The sequence below is a fragment of the Capra hircus genome, chromosome 10 (genome assembly GCF_001704415.2).
Source record: "Capra hircus breed San Clemente chromosome 10, ASM170441v1, whole genome shotgun sequence".
NCBI classification, from domain to species: Eukaryota; Metazoa; Chordata; class Mammalia; order Artiodactyla; family Bovidae; genus Capra; species Capra hircus.
The window spans coordinates 57,244,707-57,271,781 of NC_030817.1; the positions used below are offsets into that span (position 1 = coordinate 57,244,707).

Here is a 27,075-nt window from a genome sequence, read left to right on the forward strand (position 1 = left end):
AGAGGTATACTTAAAGATCACATTTGTGTTTTCCATGGTGCCCTAGGAAATGGGCTGCTCTGAGATAATATCAAGGCCCATTTCCATTGACTTCAAAGAAGGCTACTTCCTCCGCAGAGGAGTTTTTACTAAATGGTGTACAAATCTCTCTCCTGGAGGAACCATTTCAAATACACCTGAAATTGACATTCATGTTTAAAAATACTACAAGTTTCATTTTCACAGCTGAGCTTTGCAGACCAGTGCCAGGGTTTATGAAACAATATTATGTATCTAAAATAAAAGGTTAAAAAAAAAGGCATTTAACAATAATCACATCCACACATCAATTAAAACTGATTTCCACAGCTGATTTATACATTATCTAGTCTTAAAAAAAAACTGCAATCAACATCCCAACATCTTTTTAAAAGTACAATGGGCAAAGATGTAAGAAACAGACAAAATAATAATACAATAAATTAGAGCATGTATACATCCAATGGGAATTGAATCAACATTATTTTCCATGGTGGGGGTGGGGGAAGCTTATAATATTTTTGGTTTCATCTTTTTTTTTCTGTTTATTCTTCTACTTGATAAATGGGGCTACACTAGAAACTCACTTGTTTCTTGTTTACTTCTGAAAATATTCAGGAACACATGGTCCAGCAGCCTGGGCTTTTTTTTTAAGGTGGGCTGTCTTCATGGAAATGAAATGGACACAGATGAGCGCTGGCATGTGCACACACACACACAGAGGCATACAAATGCAACCGCACACACCCATCTGTATAGTCCTCCCCTTCCCCCACCCCTCCCCACCAAGAAATGGCTCATCTTCCTGAGACATTCCTAACAGATTGATAAGCCTCTTAGAAAAGCTTTCCATGTAAGGGCTGGCCTGGGATTTGGTCTGGAGCTCATGAAGGGGAACACTGAAAATGTCTCACCTGCTCTGAAAGGGGATTTGCGGGAACGGGGCAGTCAGGACAGCTGTCCTCTTGTGTGTTACCGGGACGACTGCATGACATCCCCACTTCTTACCATGGACGAAGGTGGTGATGGCACTGGGAAGATGATCATGAGTACAAGAAAAACAGCAAAATAAATTCCGTCCACAGAACTGAGGTTTTTATAACATGGAGTTTGGTAACCAAACTAGAAATACATGGAGTACACGTTCACTTTCTTCCTTTGTAATACAAGCTGAGCTACAAATACACACTGGAGTGGACTTCTTGGTTGCTTTTTTAAGGAAATATGTCAACTACTACTGTCGACACCCAGGGAACCTACTTACTATTTTGAATACAATGGAGAAACCTTTTGCACTCAGTCACCTGCAAAAGGAATTAGGAAAAACAGATTTTTAAGACTGCTTAATTGATCAAAGATTTCCAAGATTCCTTACCTGTGGCTAAAACACTGCTTAAGATGCTGCCAACCCTCAAAAGGGCCATGGTTTCCTTATTCATAAACAAAATCACTCCCTTTCCCCACCAAAAGAAATACAACCCACAGGCATCCCATTTTGATTCCTAGCAAACCATAAGGAGGAAGACTGGGAGGCAGGACCTTCCTGGAGCCCTGAAGTTGGCAAAAGCAAGAACCCCAGAGAAAAGTGCCTGTTGCTCACATCAATCCAGATGGGGTGCCGAGTCATCCTGGCCCCCTAAAGGTTTCTGGAATTCATCTGCCCACCTTGGATCAATGGTGGGGATGGTGGCAGTGGCCTAGCAAAGGCAATGCTGGCTGTATGGCACAGCAAGCTCCTGATCTGAGAAATTCTAGCCCTAACATGGCTCTGACACTGGAGACAACACTGGCAGAGCAGTTCAGAGAATGAAATCTGGTGTCAATGTGGGAACAGAAGAGGCGACTGGGACACAAGAGGCATATAGACATGCATTAAATGAAGATCAGTTTCCTTAGAGGAGATTCTTTCTAGGCTGCCATGAAAGCACTCATTTTTGAAAACTGCAGGCCATGCGGCTCACTGGAAGAGAGACAGGTTGTCTTTTGCATAAAAAAGGTTAAGGCTATGATCTTTAGTAACCACTCTGACATAATGTCACCCTCACTTATTTCTGACAACAGAAGTGGTTACTAACACTGAGAACCAACACTGAATATGTACTCCCAACGTACATTTCCAGTGAACTAAGTTGGAAGGTACTTTCGAGGCGATGGACACCTCTTCTGGCTAATGGCAGGGGCTATTTCTATGAACTTGGAGTTCACTGAGAATGAACAGGCAATCAACCCTTCTCCTGGAGAACTCAGAATCCTGCTATCTGCTGTTACCCCTGCATTCCAAAGTACAGTGGGGCTTTAACTGAAGGCCAACCTAGTCACCTTTGTACCTTCCCAGACCCTGTTTCCTCCTGGACAGGCCCCAAATGGCAGTTATGAGAGCACGCTGCTGCTGGCACACGCTCCATCCCTGCAGAGCCATCTGGAGCGAGATCTCTGAGGAATGCCAAGGGATGAACAGCAAGTGGTTGACCCTTACGTGCTTAGACTGTACAGACACGGTCACGCTCTAGTCACAAGGGAGGACCGTTTACATCTTGGCGGATTCCTGGCCTGCTTGCCTCAATCTGTTCAGGATGCAATCTGAAGGACAGCAGGGCTTGGGAGAATCCCAGCTGTTGTTAGTGCTTAACGCTAACTCAGCAACAACTGCATCAGTCCTGAAGACGACCCCTAGGTATCATGGCTGTCAAGTGGGGGAACTGCACGGACTATGGAGCAAGTGGATTTGGGTGGGCAGTAAGTGCAGGGAGTGCCCATGCCAGAGGACCTGGCCAAGAAATGGACATAAGCAACGACAGCAACAGGGCTGAGGCGGCAGCCCTGATGGGATGTGCTGATGGGGAGGGAACTGATGGCCAAATTACTCCTTATGTACTCTTTTTAAAAGATCACAATAGAATCTCTCAGGAGTCTGGAACCACCCTGGAGTGCCAATGGCCCTGGGAGGATCACCATTACTTGGCATGCCAGAAAAATTTGGGTGTTTCACTTTTGTTATGAAAAATCAAATATCTGATAAGAGGTTTGTGGGAGGCTGAGGGTGAGAATAGTGCATTAGGAAGAACCCCCCACAACCGCTCAGGCTCAGTCCCCCAAGAGCCAGCCTTTAAAACAAACTTGCTGCTGCTGCTAAGTCACTTCAGTCGTGTCCGACTCTGTGTGACCCCATAGACAGCAGCCCACCAGGCTCCCCCGTCCCTGGGATTCTCCAGGCAAGAACACCAGAGTGGGTTGCCATTTCCTTCTCCAATGCATGAAAGTGAAAAGTGAAAGTGAAGTCACTCAGTCGTGTCCGACTCTTGGTGACCCCATGGACTGCAGCCTACCAGGCTCCTCCATCCATGGGATTTTCCAGGCAAGAGCACTGGAGTGGGGTGCCATTGCCTTCTCCATAAAACAAACTTAAGACCCTCCAAAAGTCATAAATCCAGCTTCAAGAGGGCCTGCCCTGCAGCCAAGCTGGGAACTACCCTTGCTTTCCTTGTGGAAGTGGGGAGGCACCTAGTGGACTATGGAAGGCCAGGGATGCTCCAGACTTCACCACTTGCCCTTGCCCTCCCTTGAGAACCAAGGCCTTTTCTATACTGGGATGTGGAAGGTAAAGATTCTCTACAGGAAGTTAGAGTTACCCAAATTGAGAAGTTACCCAAATGCCAATTGAGAAACTATCTAAGTTTCAGTGACAGTGCCTGAACCACCAGCTAATGTCAAGGAAGCAAACCCCAACATTCAAAATTCTTGTGGGGAAGGGGTGTGTCCCTGCATCTCCCAGCCATTCTGTTTCATTTACAGGAAAATTTCTTGTAAAAAATTAAAGATCACAATCTTTACATTAGCTAGGCAAATTTGAAGCCAATGAAGTGGTCTTTCTTAGCCAAGGCCCAGTGGAACACAAGTGAAGCCCAGAAACTGTTCCTCTAAGATACATCAAGGGACCTGTCATGGAAAATATCAACTACCAGAAAGTAGGCCCACACCCTCCAGTCCAAAAGACAGCTCTACACTTCAAGCCAGAGGCACTACTATGTTCCCCAAACCCCCTAGACTAAGTCACCAGTCACTCTCCCCCATGGTCAGCTCTCTCTACCCCCAGATACAAGACCTCATTCTCTGATGGACTGAATCCTTTCTCCTCGATCACCTCTGGAATGAGAAATCACTACTTGGATAAGCCACTCAACTCAAATGAAAATCAAGATGAGGAGATTAACTCCACACACTGCTGACTTTTCAAGCAGTGAATGAGGAACTGAGACCCTTCATGGCAGCACGTCCTGTGTCTGCAGCATGGGGGACGTGGAGAGTGGATGGGGGAGAACAGGCTCTAGACATGTGGCTATCTAGAAGGAGTCAGCGTCCAAGTGAGAAGATAACTTCACACCTTTCATTTCGGTCTCCTTTCCCCTGGAATTTCCCCGGCACTCACCAGCCCAGCCCCTCCTGTTCACTCAGAGCCCCAGGCACTGGGTCCTAAGCCTGCTGCTGTGGGCCTGCTGGGAGAAGACCTGCAGATGCTTGGTTTCCGCTAAGGCAGGCAGGCCAGCCCAAATGCTGGAACCCATCTACTGGGGCAGAGAGTACACACCAATTTTATTTCCTGGCCCCTGCGATGAGCCAAATCCTGAGGTTTCCTCTGGCAGTTGGAAGGCAGGATCACTTTCCTCCTTCTTGTCCACTAAGTGGCAATATGGTGGTGGCTGTTTCATCACTAATTTTGTCCCCCGAGTCACTAAAGAAGTCACATGGCTATCTAGTTGGAAGTCCCTGGCAGTGAAGGAAACAGGTATTTCCGGTTTTGTTAAGCATCTCCTTCTCTGGGATGAACTGTCTCCTGGTCGCAGTCTGGCTTGGCCGGCTCCTCCCACGTGCTGGAGAGCAAGGCTGTCCAAACTGCAGGCTGATGAGGTCAAGAGGCTCTGGGAGGGACATTCTTCAGCAGCCGAGAAGATGAATGAAAATTCAAGTATGTTTCCCTGCCAACCTGAGCGTTCACTCAGAAGGGCAGAGTTTGGCTCCTCCTCTTCCGGGTGCTGCAGACCCCGCCCTTTCCACGGAGAATGTCCTCTGGACCCGTGTTCTCTCTGCAGGGCTTGGCTGGCCCCATCCCCCTCCAAACAGACAAAAAGTAAAAAAAATCCCAATATAACCAGACACAATATGCATCTGCCATGGTTCTTTTTTGTGTTAAAACAACAACGACAACGAAAAAGAGGGGGGAAAAAAACAACTAAAAGTGCAATAAAGTCAGTTTTTTCCTTTGCTCAGAACAACTTGCAACGTTCTACTACTACTGTCTGGAGAACAGAGTCCGCTTGTCAAGAAAGCTGAGAGCGCCAACACGCAGGGACAGTAGACTGCAGATTTCTCACAGCTTGCGTGCTACAGTGTAACTTCACAAGAGGGAAGGAGGGAGTAACCTGCACCCCACGGCCAGCTGGGGGTGGACGCTGCACAGGCACGGAGAGGGAGCTGCGCCGCCAACACAGCTGGTGGGCGGAGAAGGTCCTTCTCCAGCTCTGGCCTGCACCTTCCTCCCACCTTCTTGGCCACACCCCCAGCCTCTTAAACTCCTTCAGCAGACAAAGCCTTCAGCTCATTAGCTTGTGTGCTGGAGAGGGTTGAGGGTGGGGCAAGAACCAGGAGTAAACTAAGGGGTGGGAAGAGAATAGTAGTCCTTGAGTTTTTGTGAATGACACCTTCACTGTAAACAATAGGAAGGAGAGTCAACCAGGCAGCCCAGAGGGCAAGCAGTGGAGGACCTGCGGCTCTGGGACCTGCTCAGAGCCTTAGGCAGGTAGCGGTGGCCACTGACCCACTGGGCCTTGGCTGCCCACACTGGCTCCTTCTGGGGGCATCTGTTTTCTTCTTTTTGGTTTGAATCTCCACCCTCCCCCCACAGAGGAGTCCCTTCCAATGAGAAATGGCAGGAGCTGCGGGTGCAATCGAGTCAGAGTCCCCAAGGCCTGAGGACTCCTGGGAGGCACTGGTCACTTGTGGCGCTGGGTGGTCTTCTTCCTTTTCCTCTTAAAGAAGCAGCAGCACCTGGAGCACAAGAAGATCACAAGTCAGCCTGCAGCTGCCCATGGCTTCCTGCCTGCCTCTGTGGACTGCACCCACCCACAGGGCCGCCCACCACCTACGGTGCGCATACTGGAGGCAGTGGGCAGTGGAAAGCCAAAGGAAACAGCTACTTTACTGCAAACCCTATCATCAAAGGGCTGCAGGCAGGGCGGGGCTCAGGCAGGCGTTTTTGAAAGGATGAAGACGGCTTCTTTCCTAGTCTAACACCTCAACCTGCCATCTTTCTTTACACTGAACCAAGGCTGGGATCCTCAAAGATGCACTGTTTGCCACTTAATACAAGAGGCAAAATTATTTAATGCGACTTTAGTGGTCAGCAGGTATGGAAGCTAAACTAAGGCCAAACAAATGCCAAGAAAAATATGACGTCTGGAACTCTAGGAGGCTCTCGTGATGCTACCAATGAAGGATTAAGGATTCTCTCTGCCCTCCATCCCCAGCCCTGGTCAGCTACCTGGTGTAGGCAGGAGAAGCCCTGACCCTAATAACTGGGTGAGCCCAGATCTCTTGACTGAAATCAGCACAGTCCACTCTTCATTTGGAGGATCAGTGCCTCAGTTCAGGAAGCAGCAGGTTGCATGGTCCTTCTCAGCCCGCTCTGAGGCTGTTGCTGGGCCAGACTGGGTTCAAGGACTGACCCTGTTTAGGGTGGTGGGTTGGGCCTCATCCCTTCATAAGCCCTCCAAGTGCTGCCTCCTGGGTGACAGCCACAGCTCTGCCACATCCCTGGGCTTGGGTAACCCCCTGCCCCAGGACAGCAGTCTTTGGAACTGGAAGTCGCTCTTGCTCAGGCAGTGACTATTCCAGAAGAGCGTGACGAGGGTTGTGACACAGCTGGTACAAAAGACGTCCTTTCCAGGAAGCTGATGCATAAAAAATGAGAATGCCAGGGGCAGAAAGTGGCGAGTGAGTCAAAGATGCCAGATGATGGAGGGTAGAGAAGCTGGAAGTGTAACTCAGGATTGCTGGATCCTTGAAAGAAAAGCTTTTCTCAGAAACTGTCTTTGGCTCTTTTGCCTAATCCTTTTGGGTTTAACATCAAAAGTATTCACAAAGAAATAAAGTGCTGTTGCTTACTTCCCTGAGCCCCTAAGTCCTCCGCTGTAGCTCAGATTCCTTCCTTTTTCAGTCAGACCCATTGGTATTCCCATACCCAATGGACTAGTTATTAAAAATTTGGATAAAGTGTCTTCCTAGAATGCAGAAATTGATGTTTACACAGAAAAACGATGGGCTTTAACCATATCTGAATGAATTAAACATGGAGATGTTGGAAACAGGTGGTTAAAGAGAGGCTTAAAAAAAAAACTTTTTGAACAATTTTTAAAAAATACTGTTTTGTTAAAAAAAAAAAACAACACAACATTTTATTTATTTACTTAGGGCATGCTGGGTCTTTGTTCCTGCCTGAGGGCTTTCCCTAGTTGCAGTGGGCAGGCTTCTCATCTCAGTGGCATCTCTTTTTGTGGCTCGTGGGCTCTAGGGCTTCAGTAGTTGTGCTGCCATGAGCTTAGCTGCCCTGCAGCATGTGGGATCTTCCCAGACCAGGGTCGCACCTGTCTGTGGCCCCTGCATTGGTAGGGAGATTCTTAACCATTGGACCACCAGGAAAGTCCTTAAGAGTGTCTTAAAAAAGATTTTCTAAGAGTATGATGACACATGAGATGTACTATTAATGAGTGGCAATATAGTCACTAAACAAAGTGTCCTTTGTATTTAGAGACTGCATAATTTCTTTTAAATAAAAATGACTAACACTTTTGATTACTTTCAGTCCTTAATGGAATATCCTTGGGGAAGGATTAAAAAAAAAGAAGGGTCTTGTTTTTGTATATATGCTTTAGAAAACAGACATTTTTCAAGGTGAATGTCCAGAAATTATTAAATAAGGTGAATGAAATCTCATGGGAGCACCAATACTCCAGTAGAGCTACCTGTTCCCTGTTGACCATGATTTTCAGAGGGATCACTAGCATTTAAGTCAATTTCTATTATTCTTTTCGGAGGGTACTAAGATAATGATTTTGTGTTTTTAAGTAAGGGCAATCATTAAAAAGTTCAAAATACTGTTTTGGTCCAATTCAAATGATAGAATTTTTCTTTCATCTCCTCCAGGGCAAGACATAAAAATTAGTATCTACTGATAAGCATCTCATAACCCGATGTGCAAAGCTGAATTCGCCTGACCGGAGGAGAGTGTAAGCTGCGGTTTAGAGCTTTAGATTAATTTCTGTGAGTTACTATAGTTAGAACTTCAGCGGGAGCAAAGCTCTTAATAGTTTTCTACCCATGAGGAAACAGTCTCTGCAATCTGCTCTTTGACTCTTTGGTTTCTGTGCTGACTACCAGCAACAGGACCTGTTAAAACTTCGTCAGACACCAGACCAGTCCACTGACTGACTTCATACAGATGTCTTATTCTCAGAAGAGGATGAAAGACAAGCGGTGAACCCTTCCTGGGTCTTGGGTTTTCTTCCAGCTGACCCTTTGATTCACCCTCCCTTCAGCTATTCCTGTATTACGCTTCTCTGCTGTGCTGGTACACCCTTCCTTTGCTCTAACGCTGGGTTTAAGCCCCACAGTATCCATCAAGTCTTCCTTAACCATCCCTGTTAACACTGACCTCTCAAGGGACAATATCATGTGACCTTTCAAGCATGTATGTCTTACCTCTCCAGGTAGACTGCACCTAAGCTCTTTGGGGGAGGCCTTGGGACCCCCTAGAGTTCCAAACATAGAGTAGACGAGCACACGATAGGCCCTCGGCAGTTAGGATCATGTGACTGACATCTCACAGGAAAATACTGACCACGACAATGTCAGATTACACAGACACATGTCTGGTAGATAAACAGGCCAAATGTATTCCTTGGTACTGCAATACTACAAATTCTATCTCCACCAAACCCTGCATTGTATTATCTTCAATACACCCTGCCACTGGGGAAACCCTGCGGGCAACTTGGCTTAGACTGGTAAAAACTGGTGCCCAACCCAGTCACTGAAGACAAGTAGAAACAAGCAGAACAGAGTCCAGCAGACTGTAATCACCACACAGAATGTTGTCCCATGCGTGCAGACAATGTGGGGGAGGATTCCAGACCGCAACAGAGCACAGCTCACAAGCACCTGGGAAGTCAAGGCCGCGTCCAGGCAGAGGGGTGGCAAGGGCGCTCTGTCTTCCAGCAAGAATGTACCTCAGCCAACATAGAATCTTTAGGGCTTCCCCTTTAGTACACCTCATGCTGTAACTAAAAATGCATTCAAGGAAACTTTTCTGAGGGTGGAAACAAGAGGCCCCAGTATCTCATTAGTCAAGTCAGTCCATGGCCCACTAAACCCTTATAGGAAGGGAAAAGGAGAGAAAAGTAGGAAAAAAAGACAGTAAATGAAAAACAAACAAAAAACTCAAAACAGCAACAACAAAATGTCCATCTTTCCCCCAAGAAGTAGCTCTCTTACTCAGAGAGACTCATATTCTACAGATGGAAAAACCAGCTAAACCAAAAAGAAAAGTCACAGATTTTTCCAAAGCTGCTAATTTCAAGGTTAGAGACCAAACCACAGAATGTGAGATTATCTGGCAATGACTGTTGTGAGGAGCAACTAGATTCTGATTATACAACTGATACAGTAACTCGGTCTTCTTACCTCTGTCCCTCTCTGTCTGATAATATCTGGCCGTGTTAATTTCAGAAAAAAAAATGTGCTCAGCTAAAAATGAAGAGACTGTTTTGGATACTGTGGGATACTGTTTTGACAGGAAGAGGCAGCAGTGTGGTGGATTTGAAAGGAGAGAGGGAACAGATGAATTCCCAGGTGAATGCCCAGGCCTGCCCATCACCACCTTGTAGATCTAGTGCCCCGGCCTGGGCGGGGACAGCACAAGGTGGCATGAGGAAGCCACTGAGTGTTCCTGAGGCCTTATGTTTGGCTTTGCCAATCCCAACCTAGCCTGGTCCACTCCCCGAGCATGTGAACTGGAGAGAGGGACTCACCACAGGTTGAGCATTTTCAGGCAGCTACAGAATGTGTGAAGAGAAAAACACAGAAAGGAAGAGAGAGAAAGAGAGATATTAGTCCACAGAGGTGAGAGGAAAGCGACTCCCTGTGAGCCATGCAAACATGCAGTATGTGTCTGTGTTTAGGTTCTTCCTCCGTCAAGGCAGGGTGAGTAGGCCCAGGCCACTTGGTCCCCACACTGAAGTGGAGGGGGTAGGGGGAGGTGCCTGACAGAAGCGTCAAGGTGGGAGCTGGAGCTGTGAGGACTAAGGCAAAACTGAAACAGCTGGTGGGAGCCTCGAGAGTGGGCTTTCCTGGGCAACTTCCAGAAAGGGAGCAGGAGAAAGGGCATATGATCCTGCTTGTATGAATTCAAACAGGCACAAGGCCGAGTCATTCTGATTCCTGCATGACGTCATACCATGCAATTTGTTAAGCTGATCTCCCAAATATTCTGAGGGAAAGAGAAGTCCCTGGCCTTTCTGTAAGACCAACATACATGCCTGACCAAAAAGGCCAGCAGTTAGCTCTTCCTCTAGAGGGGAAAACAGGCTTAAGAGACACTTTATCCTATTAGGAGAGAACAAGGAGGGTCACTGCTGCTCTGGATTAAGTTATAAATGCCAGAGAAGGGCCTAAATCCCATTCTTGTTAATTCTCAGGGGAAACGAGGTCCACATGTGCCAAGTTGTAGCTAAAGTCAGTGGATAACCAAAAATCCCTGTGTTCTTACAAAAGTCAACCGAAAAGTTGCCTTGCCTCACTACCCTTTCAATCACACTTAGACAAGGATATGTGTCCTAGAGCTAAATGTAAGATAGACATTCATTTTGTTTATAGTACAAACCAACAAGACCCTGTTCTCTCCTCATTTACACGAAGCAAGCTGGGTGAGAAACCCAAAATCAAAAGCTTCGACGTGAAGGTTTCACACTGTTTGCTCAGGACCCTCGTTGAATCTTAATCTAAAAGCAACAGCCCCCTCTTCTTCCACAAGCAGGCTGCATGGACAAATGGCGTCAGAGCTGTGTGCAATGAGGAGTTGTGTGGGATGCCTTGTGCTTCCCTAGCTGTGACTTCTTCCCATGAAATCCATCAGGCAGGTGGACACATGGCTCCGCCCCCGATTACTCTCCTCATACATAAAAGGCCACGAAGAAAAACACACAGCTGTGCCCTGACAGTTCTCTGGGCAAGATGGATTGGCAGCTCATGAAATCACTGGGGAAATCAGCAGACAACATGTCCTAAGCCATGCTTTTGGATGACATTTGGTCAAATACGATTGCTCCCCTTTGGTTTCCACACCTTTCAGAAGGCTCGAACCTGGCACAGAGGTCCTTTTTGCTGAATGGGGAGGCTTTAAACTCTCTTTATGTCCTGGAATTTAGATTATGTCAGAACAGAACACACCAGATTGAAATCTCTTTGTGCGAATGGTCCCCTATCTTTTACACAGAACACAAACACCACACTCACATATACAATTAGTGTACACATTTACCAAAATGAAATGAAATAAACTGGTTCAAAGATAAATCTGTACAGGGCATATCGTAAGACTAAAGCCCATCCTATCCTGGTATTCAGAGCACAGCAGTAAATCCACAGCTCACCTAGCCTTCAGAGTGATAGCCACAGCCGTGGATTGGGAGTGAGGTGGGGTGGGAGGAATGGTGCAGCCACCTTGCAGCTCAGACAATATTTCCGTCAGACCACACCTGGTGCTGTGGTTCCCAACCTCAGCTACACATCTCAATCACCTGAACTTTAAAACTTTCTGATGCTCAGGCCATATCCCTGATAAATGAAACCAGCAGCTCTGGAGCCAGGATTCGGCACTTGTATTTTCTGACGTGGCCCAGGAGACTCCAAGGTGCAGTCAAGGTTGAGGACTCAGAAACCACACTGTATATCTGGGAGAGTGAAGTTCTGTTGTGGGAACTGAAATACTGAGTACCATGAAAACTTCCAAAGTCCCTGAGAATAGGGAGCATGTTTCCTTTCTGAAAATGGTCTCCTCCTGACTTTAAACCCCTCCTTTGCCCTCCCTGTATATTAGGGCCTTACTTTAACCAGGAGAGGGCTATCTGAAGCTACCTACAGTGAGCAGGGACTCAGCAAGAGAGTCCAAGTCTTTTTGTCTCTTTGTGTGAATAGCCCCCTATCTACTGGGTAGGAATCCTCAGGCCCTGGCTTCTGAAGGAAAGGACGTTTGAAAGCAAAGTGAGTCCATCACAGAGATGGGCAGCAGAGCACGGGAATGGGCAGGGCAACAACCATGCAAAGTTGTGCTGATATCTAGGAGGAAGAATGCAGATCTTGATTAGCCTCTTAACTACCTCCTACGGAGGCACAAACGTCTTCCGGCTTGGCTATATCTGGAGGCTCAAAAGATCATTTAAGGCACAGTGTCATTATAGATACATTGCCTGCTTCTGAGAAGAAGATATGGGAACAGCCTGCATGTTCTCAAAGAGTTTATAAGAAAAGTCATCCATAATGGGCATGGCAGAAGCTGCTAATCTGTGAAGGACTTCTCTCTCCCTACCTAATGTTGCACTGGAGCTTAAATCTGGACCTGAACTCAGGCTGGGACAAAAAGGGAAAGTAGTGATGGAGATGCTGCTTCTGTAGCAGAATCAGCAGTATTTCACCTTTGACCCCATTTTCTAAGACTTTAAACACAGACCATGCAGAGAGTGCTAGAGGCCAGTGGGATGGGAAGGGCAAGGCAATCACATGCAAGAGAAGCAGAAAAGGGAAGAGGGGCTCTCCACCTTCTTGGGGTTAGTGTGATTTCCTCTCCTTCCCAAGACTCACTCATTCAACAGGTACAGATAACTGACTAATCCAAGTCTCTCTGAATTCAGAATACTTTGAGAACAAAAGGGCTCTGAGGCCCTTGTCAAGGACTACAGATATAGAGCGGTTAGCCAAGAACCAGAAATCAAAGGCTGGCCAGCATGGCCCATGGTGAGACAAGCAGATTTTTCTCTCTGTCCCTTAGGGAGCAAGAGGCTCCAGGGCCCCCAAGAGACTCGTGACTATTCTTGGGTGTAGCTTTTATACCATGATCCTTTTAGGTCACTACTGTCTTTTCATCCATGTGGACTAGAAAAAGTGACTGTCTTCCCAGAAATCACAGCTAAAGAAGGGTGGCGGGGGCTAAGGTACCATGCACAAAATAAAATGGTCTAAGGAAGAAAGCGGTGGGCACAAGCATGAGAAATCCAGTCTGAAATGAGCAGCACACGAGAGGAAAAGACAGAGAAAAGATTTCTCAACCTATAACTCAAAAGCCCCCTTGAAAGATGAACGTACTTAGCTTCCTCCACTACCTCCACCTCGGCGTGAGCTGTGATGGGTGCATTGGAGTGGGCTCCCGTGGGGTCGTCGACATTCAGCTCTCCATTGGTTGAGCTAACCACCTGAAACAGAAGGACAGAGTGTGATGGACACCACGGCAATAGGAGCCTCCTGCCAGTGCCAGAGAGGCTCACTAAGCGAGACCTGGTCTCTAGCTTAGGTAAGAGCCTGGCAATGTTTAGAACGTTTGTTTTTCTGGGCTGGGGGGCCAGACGTCCTAATTTAGGGAATGTGCCCAGACCCATTTCATGTGAAAACACAAAACTCACATAACTATGATAACTGTCATACTGAATGCCTACTCTGTTAGGAACTCTTGCCACACTGTGTTGTGTTGTATGTGTGTGTGTAAATCGAATCCTCACAGAAATCCTATAAAATAGTTGATATTACTGTTTCTAATTCTATTCCCCTCCGCTTATTATGCTATAATTATATACAGACTCAGTGATGATGTTAAAAGAAAAAATCTAAAGAGGAAATCAATAGTAAGCATCGAAAACTATAAGCAGTCGCACTTTCCTTCGGAAATTTCTTCACAGCTTTGGACCTTCGGTTTGAAGCTACTCAAATAAGACTGCCACACCCTCTCTGTGTGAGAAGGCAGACAGAAAGGAAACACTTCCCCTTGGAAGGCCGGTCTTATGTCCGCAACCTTTATTTCAGGCTCAGTGTCATCCCATCTCTCACTGACGGTCCCCGAGCTGTAACTGAAGGCTCACACTCCTGCCATCTGGTTAATGCGGAACCGATCAGGCTTCTCTTGCTCGTGCAGCTGCTTCTGTCACCTGGTTTCGTTTCCAGCACACGATTCCTGCTTATGTGGGTGCTGGGAAGTGGGAAAAGGGACCCCACTGGACAAACCACTCTGCTGTTAAAGACCTTGGCTGAAACATGGGAGAGAACCACAAAATAGGATCAATGGTTCAGATATCATATATGCCCTGGGGTAAGTAATTTTTCATCTAAATGAGACTGTTGCTTATAGATTGATGTGAGAATTATACAAGAAAATGCATGAAACCACGTCTGGTACAATACCTGGTGCACTGTAATGGAGACAGCACAGCGCAGTAGGTAAGAAACGGGCTCTAGACTTACTCGGCCCTGGGTTTGAACCCTAGCTCCACCACTTACTTCTGTGGGTCCCTGGGCAAGATCCTCACTCTTTCTGTGCCTGAGCTTCCTAATCTGTAAAATGGGGAAACAATGCTGCTTACCTAACTGGGTTACTGTGCAGACAATCCACAGAAAGCGCTTAGCCCAGTGTCATGGTACATGATAATGGCTCAATAAACATTCACAGTGCTGTTATTCTCCCTCCATCAATGTTTACTTTTATCTCCCACTGGAGCTGGGAGGGAGTAATCTGTAAATATTTCCTGCACACTGATAAAAAGGAAGGTGGAGGGAAATGTTTAGTCTAAGGAATCTTTGAGGTATTTATTCAAAAAGGAAAGGGCAGACAAGGTGAATACAACTTATCAGCAGTCTTTGCCCACCATTTATTTCTAAACTAGAGGTATTTATTATTCTTATTAATTACATCAATATAAGCTTTAAAAAATTATTAACAATGCTGTACAGTTAGTCAAGGAAACATACAACATTAAACCTGGACTTACCCATGGGAGACCCAAAATTTGCTAGTAATCAAATTTAGCATCTCTGATCAATGAAACCACCTAACCTTATTTATCTCCTGATATGATATAATGAATACTACATAGTATTATCTATATAGTATTCTTGCAAAAAAAATTTATCTGAATCTTAAGTATGATGGAAAAAATAAGAAAATCCAAAGTGCAGGACATTCTATAAGACAACAAGTCTAAATTCTTTAAAAAAGATATGTCTTAAAATCCTTTTTTTTTTTTAACACAGAGGTGATCTTTATAGATTAAAAGAAATTAAGAGACTGAAGAGGCATAACAACCAAATGCAATGCATGAACCCTAATCAGATCCAGAACACTACAAAATAAATTCTGGAGACAATTGGGGGAAATGTGATATGACTGTATACGAGCTATTATGGAATTATTAATTTTCTTATATATGACAGTGGTGGTGTTGGTTGCATGAAAGAATGGCTTCATTCTAAGGAGATGCAGACGGAAGTATTTTGGGCTGAAATGTACTTACAAATACTTTAAAAACACCCCCTCCTGAGTTAAAATATGGCAAAAATCAATCGTTTGTTAATCTAGTTAAGGATACACATAGGCTCACTGTATTTCCCCTTCAACTCTGCTATAGATTTTTAAATTTCATAATGAAAAGTTGGGGAAAATGAAAAGTTTCAACAAAAATGAAAAGTTGAGGAGATAAGGTTTATAGATTGGAGAACTATAGTCCTGCTAATGTTGTCCTGTTAATTTCCTCAGCCTACATATGCTTCTTGTGGGCACAAGGAGAAACCACAGAATGTTTTTCAATAAACAATTCAGGAACTAGATAAGATGTTAAATAAAATGTCTTGGCCTCTACTGACATAAACGAAGCGACAGTCAGCATCACACTGTGAATTACCTGGTGACGTTGGGTCATGGCACTTGCTTACAGCGTTTCACACATCTCATACTCTAATTTCTCCTTACTATGCTGCCATTTGACCCACAAGCAGTGTCCTTGGGTGCCCCATTTTACAGACTAGACATCTTGTCTGCATCCATGAGTATCTGGTCTCAAACAAATCAGGCACAGATGATAACTCTACCATCAACTGTCTAACCTTAAACTTAACTGCGTCTAAAATATACTTGGGAATCAAGGGCAACTAGTCTGAGCATACACTTAATTATTTCAGGCTGGAGGTACAGTTTGTCAAACCACGGGACTGGTGCCTAGATGTGCGGTGGAACACCTAGTGGAGGTGGCCAAAGAGCTGGATTCTCAAGCGTCAACGCTCTCCGTGAGCCCTGGTTTCCATTTCTGTAAGGCTAGGCCAATAACCACCTTGGTTCCATTGATCTCCTAATTACTATGGCAGTTAAACATAATGATATTTAGAAAGCAATGTGAAAAACTGTGAAGAACTCTAAGGATGTAACAAATCATTAGTATTTGAAACTATCATTTATACTTTTCCATTGATTATTTTAGAATAACCTAATTTAAAAGTAGGCTTTATTTATATACCTTGAACACTGGCAATTTATTTTGCTGTAATCACTAATAATAATATTAATCTCACATTTTTCTGGCTATATCCCATTTAAGACCAAAGTAATTAATACAGGATTATCCATGAAAGAGACTAATGTGAAGTACTGTTTCGAACTTTAGCCCTTCATATTGGTAGCATCCCTTTTAAGAGTCTGAGAGATCTGAGTTATAAGCCCTGCTTTTCAAGTTGTTACCATGAAGAAAAATCAAGAGTTGTGTACCAAAGGAAGCAGTACTTTAGCTGATAACCAACATTTCAATCCTAATACATTTGATAATTCAAAACTAATACATTTGGGGATTCTCTGATTTAGTTTCCCAATCTATAAAATTGGAATAACACTGATCTTACTAAGAGCTGTAAATAATTATAAAGATTTGAGCAAAGTGAATATTAGCTAAATGTTAAATGTCGTTCTTAAGTTGTATGCCCTTATATCTCCTATATATTTTAATTCAAACAATTTTAGAGCCATTTTTTTGGACAGAAGTGAAAGTAAGAAAGCAAAAGTTGCTCAGTTCTGTCCATGACTCTTTGCGACCCCATGGACTATATAGTCCATGGAATTCTCCAGGCCAGAATACTGGAGTGGGTATCCCTTCCGTTCTCCAGGGGATCTTCCCAACCTAGGGATTGAAACCAGGCCTCTCGCGTTACAGGTGGATTCTTTACCAGCTGAGCCACATGAGAAGCCAAAAATACTGGAGTGGGTAGCCGATCCCTTCTCTAGCAGATCTTCCTGACCCAGGAATTGAACCAGGGTCTCCTGCATTGCAGGCAGATTCTTTACTAACTGAGCTACGAGGGAAGCCAAATTTTACATACTGTTGGATGGGATGCTTTTTCCACAATATATTTTGGCCATTTTCCACGACATCCAGAGATCTCAGTCTCTCCATAGTATGGAAGTAGTATATTTGTTTAATTAATGGTAAACTCGGATATTCAGTAAGTGTAAAATACATACTAGGTTTCAAAGACTTATTATTAAGGTTAGTTTCACCTGCTTCCTTTCATTTTTTAACAAGTGATTATTATACAATTTTAAATTACAAAAGAGACTCATTTCTCTTAACAGCATCGTTCTAAAATATGTATCTTTACTATTTATACATTTTTTTCCCCGTACTTTTTTGAGGGCTATTTATCTGAAACTGGATTCATTGGCTCAAAAGTGGTAGATATTTAAGATTTTAACAGGTATTGCCAAATTACCTCCATAATAGTTGAAACTCATGTTTCAACAACACTAGATGAATTGGCTATTATTAAACTTACAAATTTTTGCAAATGAGATAATCAGAAACTGATACATGTGTATATATATATTTACATATATATTTTTAAATTGTTAGGTTTTATTTTTATTAGTTATACAAGCACATTGGGTAAAGAATCAAATATTCATACTCGGATATTTGTGAAAAACAATAATCTCTCTCCTCCACTCCACCATTTCCCTTTCCTTTATAGCTGATTCCTTTGTTTTTCACTTCCGTATCTCTGAATAACATGCATCTTGATTTGTTATTTTTAGGCAGTGTATTCACCTTTTTTATCTTTTTATTCCCCCATTAAAGTTTATACAGTAATTACTAAATCAATTCTTAGTGTTTACAACAATTAAAGGCTATTTACAGCTGTATCATGGAGTGTACCATAGTTATCTTTTCTTCCCTGTATAATTTCTTATTTGCCATTGAGTTAACTAATAAAATTGCTCTCCAGGCCTCCTGACCAGCTCTGTTTGGGACAGGCTGCCCTCTTCTACTGGAAGACAGCTGTCAGCCTGGGACTGCATGTCTTTATACTGCTGCTTTCCTGAGTTGGATCTCATTTCCTGGATCCCATATTTACTCTTTCTTGGTTGATTCACTCATTTTCACAGCACACATCCTCCTACAGCTTCACAAGGGTGCATGAGAAGTAAAATTACTGGGGCCACAGATTTCTAAAAATGTCTTTATTACATATTCCAACCAGAATTGACAGTTTGCACAAGTACAGAATTCTAGATAGGAAATAACTTTTTCTCAGTTTTGAAGGGATTGCTCATTGCCTTCTAGCTTCCAGTACTGCCGTTCAGAAACCTGAGGCTATACTAAGTCCTGGTCCTTTATTGCATGTGACTGTTTTCTTTTTCTGGAAGCCTGAAGGATTTGCTCTTTGTCCTCAGTGTTTTGAAATTTCACAGTGATATACTTTGATGTGATTTCACCATCCATTCATGCTGGGCACTCGATGGGCCTTCTGACCTGGAAACGTGTCTCTGAGATCTGTGAGATTATTTTGTCCACGAGTTCTGCCCCTCCACTTTCTCTGCTCTCTGGAACTCCGGTTATTTATAAGCTGGACCTCTGGTCTCTTCTTAAATCTTACGTTGTTTCCTACTATTTTTATCTCGTTCTCTTTGCTTGACTTTCTGGGAGACTTCCTCACAACTTTATCTTCCAAAGTTTTGAGCTTTTTGTTTTTGGGCCACACCACATGGCAGATGGGATCTTGGTTCCCCAATCAGCAATCGAACCCATGCTCCCTGAAGCGCAGAGTCCTAACCTCTGGACAACCCAACTATTGCGTTTTAATTTTTAAAATGTATTTATTTTTTAATTGAAGGATAATTGAGTTTTAATTTTTTGTTTATTATGTTTTTAATCTCCAAAAGCTCTCTCTTTTTTTGGTTTGTCTGCTCTTAGAATATTCCTTTTAAATGTAGCATCCTGTCTTTGCTTTACAGTAGCAGTATCTTCTATGAGGTTTTTAATAACAAAGTATTTTTCTGTTGCTGTTGTTGCTCTTTTTGGTCTCTTTTAAAGGGCTTTCTTCAGAAGTCTGATAATCCCCGAATGTTTGCTCATATTTAAAAGTGGGATAAAGTAAACTGGCACTGTGAGTACAGAGATGGGATTTCTAAGATAATCTCATAGCAGAATGATCTGGCTGGCCAATTCATTAGGGAAACCCTGTTGTCAGTAGGCTCAGATGTTTTCTCTGGGGGTGGTTAGATCCCCCAGAGCTGACTCAAGGTCATACCTTTAAGGTACACACCTGACTATCTGCATTCTTAAGTATTAAATGGGAAAGCAGGAAGTCAGTATGCACATATTCATTTAATCTCCCCTTTTCCAGTATGGTGTTCCACCCTCAAGTGTGCCTTGTATCTCCTAATCCAGAGACCATCTTTTTTTTTTCTTCCTTTTGGCCATGCTGCATGGCATGTGGGATATTAGTTCCCTGACCAGGGATAGAAGATAGAACCCGTACTCCCTGCACTGAAAGTGCAAAGTCTTAACCACTGGACCACCAGGGAAGCCCCAGGGACCTTTTTTTTTTTTTGCCCTCTCCAAAGAATAACCTTTGGTCTTTGCTGTAGGGGACAGGTAGGGATCTCTGGCTTCTTAAACAGACTTTAAACCAATGTTCTTCATTTTAGCACACGCCTCTCCACACTTTCTGAGCCTGTGGGGACTCCCTGGTGCAAACAGTCTCTCAGCTTTCTCTTGTATTGGTTCAGACTTTCATTTCCTTGGGACTCCTAAGTCATTTAATAATTGCCCATCTGCTATCCAGCTTCTGATGTTTGATTGCTGTTGCCTCCTTGTCTGTTTTCTCCATTCTTATATGGATTTATGCCTTAAAAAAACCTCCTTATCATTCTTTTAGTGTCATTTCAGATGGGGTTGTCTTCAATCCATCATTTTTACCTAGATGTTCCTACAAGACATTTTTGGTTTACAGGTCAAAGCTGTCCTTTGAATAACACGATCTTCAGTAAGTCAGTCCATGTACAGATGTATCTTAAATAGTCAGCCTATCAAGATGCATTTCTTTATGCAAAAGGCTTACCTATCCCTTTTTAAGAATAAGAATTTATATTTGGTAGCTCTGGGTTCACCTGTGTGCCCCAATTGGTGCCATCACTTACTAGTATGAGAAAAACAATCAGGTTAAGATTATTAAAATAGTGACATGTCTGAAAAGTTAAGAGACATAAGATGTTAAGTATGAGAGAGAATAAAGATTCAAAATAGTCCAAAAGAAACCAGAAATAATTATTTGAGGAAGGGAAAAAGAACATAGCTCACCTCCTTGAGTTCCCACTCATAAATGGCTGAGTGAGAACAATAAACAATTTGTCTTTATGTGCTAGGGCACATATAGTCATAGAATGAGCTACATATGCAGTCCTCTATCCTCAGAATACCTATTTTAAATGGCTCAGATCTTTACAGTTCCCAGACTTAACACTAACAGACTTCTACCTTGACATTATTTTATGGTCCATCATGAGTGGATCAAGGTTGAAGGATTCATTTCACCAGAAATTATTGTCAGAAATCATATACATACTTCTTAGTCAATTACAACAACCAGCAATCATCTCAACAAGTGATTCTTACAATGCACCTCAGTAGAAAATCAGCACAGAGATATGCAGTTATCTGTAAGAGAAGCTCAACCTTACTGTGAGACTCCATTCTAAAGGAACCTGAGTTTCAGAAGCAAGCCAATATTCTACCAGCCAAGCTGGGAGGGCCAGGAGAAGGCAAGGAAGGCAGTAAGTACCTGCACTGATCCCCCATGGCGGTCTGCGGCCAAGTGAGACGTCAGGTACGAGGTATTGGTCTGCCGGCTTGGCTGGATTTCCCACTCTCCTCGGCGCTCTGACGATGCAGTCTGCTCAGGCATTAGGAAGCATGAGAGCAAGATACGGAAGGAAAGGTGAAGCAACAGCAGGCAATTACAAAATCAAGTACATTAGTATCCCTTCGGGGTTTGTTTTTGTTTTGGATTTTGAACTAACAACTGCAGCAAAGCACTGAGAAAAAGCTTGGCTACATTCATTTCAGCCTAACAAGTCAACACATAGCTGTCTCTAACATACCAACCTTGCTGAGACACAGAAAAACAATAATCACCACAAAAGGAGGTTAAAAAAGAAAATCTATCAAAAGCTGGAATTATCTTTTAGTTTCCATATTAGTAAAATTTCAATAGCCACTAAACAGACCAAATTCATAAAGTTGGGATTGCTGCATAAAGGAATAATCATACTTGAATCATTTCACTGATTAAAGATCTACCTAAATAGGTAGTAGTCAGTACAGAAAATTCTGAGCGCCAAGAATTAAGATAGTAAGTCTTTTCCTTGAATAGGGAGCCCACTACTCTCAAACTTCCAGAAGACTTTCAACTAATATAAAATGAGCAGTAGCGAGAATATGCTTTATTCCCTAAAAGAATAAGCGAAGTCTCTCTTCAAAAGTAGGTTCAGAGGTCAAGAATATGAAAAGATGAGGGAAAATAAGGCTACAGTGTTCCTCAGATTCCTCTAGTTATCAGTCTCCAGTTGGAATTAGAAAAATTTTAGATAAGACTACATAAACTATTTTCCTCTAGAAAGCAAAAGGCAGATCTTTTCCAGCAAAAGAAGGGCTTCTGATTCAAAATCTCGTTGGGTTCTGCTTTCACCTGTGCTGCTGTCAGGCTCTCTTCACTCCTCCTTCACCTGTGTTTTAGACCTCACACTATTCTAACCTTGCTCATATGTCATATCTGTTCTTAAGAATCTGTTTAGGTGCCTCTTCCCCTGCACCAGATGGCTGAGGAGGTGTTAACATTATGGTGCTCAGCTGTAACAGTCCTAAGGCTCTACAAAAATGAAAAATGAGGTGTTGGAGAGGCAGCAACGAGGGATTAGTAAATCAAATTTTAATTGCTACTGATATTAACAGCAGCAGGGGTTGGGATGTGATATTGCTGCTCTACAGGAAAACCAGTAAGGATGCTATAAATATTAGAAATAGAGCTATAAATGCTGTATTCTTAAAAAAAAAAAGTTGGGGAGGGGAGGAAGACTGAAATAGTAGTCTGAGGTTCCATTTCACTCACCCCCTTCTGGAACTCATTGACAAAGAGTGGTTTTAAGCTCATCTACAAATCACAAAAAGGCTTTGCTACCACCCCCCCACAAAAGGCATCATATACCAGCTGCAACTTACTCATCTTCTTAACTAATGGAGTATGAAGTCAGATGGGTAACAGCACTATAAAAGATGCTGGCCATGTTTTCTTATATTCCTCTATAAGAAGGCAGCTGTATTAACTTCCTTGCTATATACTCTAACAAGAGAAAAGTTTAGTTTATTCTGCCAATCACATTTGAGAGAATCGAAGCTACCCCAAATATCTCCCTACCCACTCCTGCCAAGAGAGGTTCAGATGTTTAATTACCCCAAAATAAGACTGTGGTTTATAACATAATCATAATTATTTTATAAACTAATATCCATAGCCTAGGAGTGCTTAATCTCATTTATTCCACTATTGGATATTTGAGATAATATCTGTTCTTCTAATATTATAACTAATAACTATAACTAAATATCTATTCGTGATTCTCTTCAGTTCTCTCTAGGACTTTATAAATTTTCTTATAATATTTAAGTAGATTATTTAAGCTTCTAAACTACTATATAGAATTGTTTGTTCTCAAAAAATTTAAATGCTTAGAAAACATCCAGACATTTTTAAGTCACTCGAGGCTGTTTTGAGTTCTATGATACATGTTCAGTGTGATACTTCTCTCATGAAAAGTCTGTTTTGCATTTGCTTTTAGGGCAGATGAAACATGTAGAAAACACTCATTTTTTAAAGCTTAACAAAATCTTGGGCAGCTGGATCAGCTATTAATTCTGTTTTTCCTGAAATACATATCAGAAGTCTGATTTGATGCTACCCATCTGATTCCCAGGGATATATACTTGCTTATATTCATTCTAGCTAAACAGGTAACTTGTTGGAATAATTAAGACTTTTGTCTAAATGAAAATAGCAAGATATTTTTTTCAAAGGCCTTAAAGTTATATTCCATCCTCAAAGCAATGTTCCATTTGTCTTCTGAAGAGAGAAAAATAATGCTAGCATTTGATATTGCTTCATTAATGCTTCCACTGTGACAAGTGAAGAATACATGGCACCATCCCACTGCCCTCTGATGCCTTCTATATTCACTGAAAGCAGCAAAACCAAGAGAGAGATCTGAACTCAGAGTTGTTGGTTTATTACTCTGGGAACTACTTTCACCATAATGCTAAACTCTATGGCTATTCTTTTCTAGAATTTAAGGGCTTGGACTGGTATCTAGAAGCTGATGTAAGTAGAAGGATTCATTTGCCAGTTTTAGAAAGCAACTGAGTGCCTAGAGGCTAAACGAAACCAAAGAATGTCAATCTCTACAGAATTCTGCTAGTCTACCTGTCCTTGAAAGGTACTCTAGTGATGCTGTATACACAGGAGTTACAACAGGCGTAATCAGCACAGGAGCCAGTTAAATATCAAGCAAACCAGTGGAGGAGATCACCATGTAAACCCTTCACTGGTAAAAATCATTCATGCAACATGTCTATCTAAAAATCAATCAGGAGAGTCATTCAATAAAACCAATCTCTCTGCAATACTTCAAAGACAAAGGTCCACACGGAGTGTATAAGTCCCCAAAGGCACCAGCAGGAATCTCAAGCAGTGGAAATTCCTTGGGGTAACGCTTTAAAATCTTCAGCTGGGATTGTATTACCTGCGTGGAAATGCTTGGTTCACTATGTAGTAGGTGAACATAGAAACAAAAAAAAGCAGCAACAGAGCAGAGCATAAATCAAAAGCTAAGCTACAAAAAATAGTTTAGGGAAAACATGTAAGCCTAGTGTAAAAAGTTGAAACCACCCCTTTGCCTAGGGCAAAGGAAGTGAGCAGCTTTGAACAACCACTTGGGAGGGATTCATGGACAGACAGTGGGGAGAATGATATTAATGGGAGGGCAAGAAAGTAGAGTCTGAGAACACCTCAGATAACCACCTCTGTCTACGGCTTGAAAATTATCTCAAATTTCTTTTGGTGATAAAGCAATTTTTCTAAAGCAGAAGAAAGGCAAATACCTTTATCCTGTTGTAGCGAACAAACCACCAAATCTTATTCTTTATTATATAGTTATTTTGAAAAATTAATTTTGATTCCATCTATAAAATGGATCTCATCCATTTTACTTTATGGCTCCTAAAATACTTTTAAAACAAAAATAGATTAAATAGTACCAAAAAATTAGTAATGAATACACTAGATTACATTCTGTTTTACCACACTTTCAAAATTTTAATGCAACATATTAAATATACTATATTATAAAGCTCATGGAACAGAACCAATTTTCCTACACCAAAGATTTTTACATGCAACCTGTCAGCTGTACCAATAGTGAGTTCCTGTTTTCTACAAACTTGATCAAATATCAGAGATATCAGAACATCACTGATAACAATCTGGAGGGGATTATTTCCAAGCCCAATAGTATATAGGCCCATAGAGACAGTGGTATCGATTCTGTGAAGTTCTGGGGGAAAAAAAAATCACAAAAACTATCCTAAAGGTTTGAAATTCTCTACTCACATCTTGTTTTATTCTTACTTAAAATGGCATAATATACCTTCTGTATGGAATAAGGATTTATCTAGGGAGGATTACTGCAGAGTCACCCTCCTACAAGGAGATGCCTCAGAACACAGGGTGTATACTGACATACAAAGTACTGAACAACACATACAGACAGAAGAAAACTTTTAATATGTAATAGAGAATTAAGAGTGGAGGTGAGGGACTTCCTTGGCGGTCTAGTGGATTAGGAACCTACCTACTGGAATTCCCTGGTGGTCCAGTGGTTAAGAACCCACCTGCCAGTGCAGGGGACAAAGGTTTGATCCCTGGCCTGGGAAGATTCCACATGCTGCAGAGTAACTAAGCCTGTGTGCCACACTACTGAGCCCAGGCTCTAGAGTCTGCAAGTTACAACTGCTGAAGCCTGCACACTCTTGGGCCTGTGAGCCACAACCACTGAGCTCAAGCACTGCAACGCCTGAAGCCTGTGTGCCTAGAGAGCCTGTGCTCCACAGCAAGAGAAGCCACCGCAATGAGAAGTCCACGCACTGCAACTACAGAGGATGAAGACCCACCACAACCAAAAATAAAATTAAATAAAGTACAAACATAAATAAATAATATTAAAAACAACAAAAACAAAAAGAACCCGCCTGCCAATGCAAGGGACATGGGTTTCATCCCTGGTCTGAGAACTAAGATCTCACACGCTGAGGGGCAACTAGGCCCTGTGCCGCAACTACTAAGCCTGCAGGTGCTGTGCAACAAGAGAAGCCGCCACGGTGAGAAGCCCACACTGCAACTAGAGAAAGTCTGTGAGCAGCAACAAAGACCCAGCACAGCCACAAATAGACAGACAGACAGGTAACTACTCCAGTATGACCCTATTAAAAGAAAAAGAGCAGAGGTGAGGAGCAGAGACTATATCACTGAAGGGGAGAAGCTAAGAAAAGGACTATTTCAGTTGTGCACTTGTTTCTTGCAATATCCCCTTGGAGTTTAGGTCCCAGCAATGAGGAGGTATGGCTCATTCTGCACTGAGCTCTGTGATGGAGGCAGGCAGGACAAGAGTGCAGTCTCCACACCCGAGCTCCCGCTGGATAATAGGCAGCCCATCAGGAAATTGCACACGGTCAGAAGTAGGCAAGAGATCTCTGCACAAACACATCTGCCCCTTAAACTAGGAAACGCTGACCCTCACTGAAAACCAGGGAGTACTCTGTGAAAGGAAAGGAACTGAGAATTTAACAGCTGCTTCTTCTTTTTTTTTAAGGCTACTGGACTTAATCCGGCCTAACCTCCCCTTTGGAAAAGCTAAGCTTATGAGAAGCTTCATTCATTAAGCACCACAGCACCAAACCACAGTGTATTTTTCTAAGGCTATATATTCCTTAAGTCAAATGCCTTGGAGTCCAGTCACAAACAGAACAAATCCAAATTACACTTTTATTGGGGCATATCTTCTTCAGAATTCGATATGACCTTCTCTCCCTTAAACTTATGCTGCTCCTATAAAAATGCGTAAGTAGTATTTGAGGATTCAGTATCATCGGGGTAGGACACTGTGTCTAGCAGAATTTAGTAATTCTTGGCAGTCAATGTGACTCTTCAGTTCAGTTCAGTCACTCAGTCATGTCTGACTCTTTGCAACCTCATGGACTGATATGAGTTAGTTCTTCGCATTAGGTGGCCAAAGTACTGGAGTTTCAGCTTCAGCATTAGTCCTTCCAATGAATATTCAGGGCTGATTTCCCTTAGAATAGAATGGTTGGATCTCCTTGCAGTCCAAAGGACTCTCAAGAGTCTTCTCCAACACCACAGTTCAAAAGCATCAATTCTTCGGCACTAAGTTTTCTTTATGATCCAACTCTCACATCCATACATGACTATTGGAAAAACCACAGCTTTGACTAGATGGACCTTTGTTGGCAAAGTAATGTCTCTGCTTTTTACTATGCTGTCTAGGTTGGTCATAGCTTTCCTTCCAAAGACAAGTGTCTTTTAATT

The 27,075-nt window shown here is 42.9% G+C and overlaps 1 protein-coding gene across 2 annotated transcripts in view; it reads right to left on the minus strand.

Moving 5' to 3' along the window:
* CSNK1G1 (casein kinase 1 gamma 1) overlaps positions 4,786-27,075 on the minus strand; it is a 146,143-nt gene continuing 123,853 nt past the window's right edge. Inside the window, exons 11-13 of one of the 2 annotated variants that reach the window (XM_005685664.3) lie at positions 21,208-21,318; positions 13,426-13,532; positions 4,786-6,060 (exon numbers count right to left, since the gene is read on the minus strand). In XM_005685664.3, coding sequence (XP_005685721.1) covers positions 6,006-6,060; positions 13,426-13,532; positions 21,208-21,318 — 273 coding nt within the window. In that variant the 3' untranslated portion in view covers positions 4,786-6,005. The remainder of the gene's footprint in view (positions 6,061-13,425; positions 13,533-21,207; positions 21,319-27,075) is intronic. The other variant, XM_005685666.3, reaches the window with a different exon arrangement.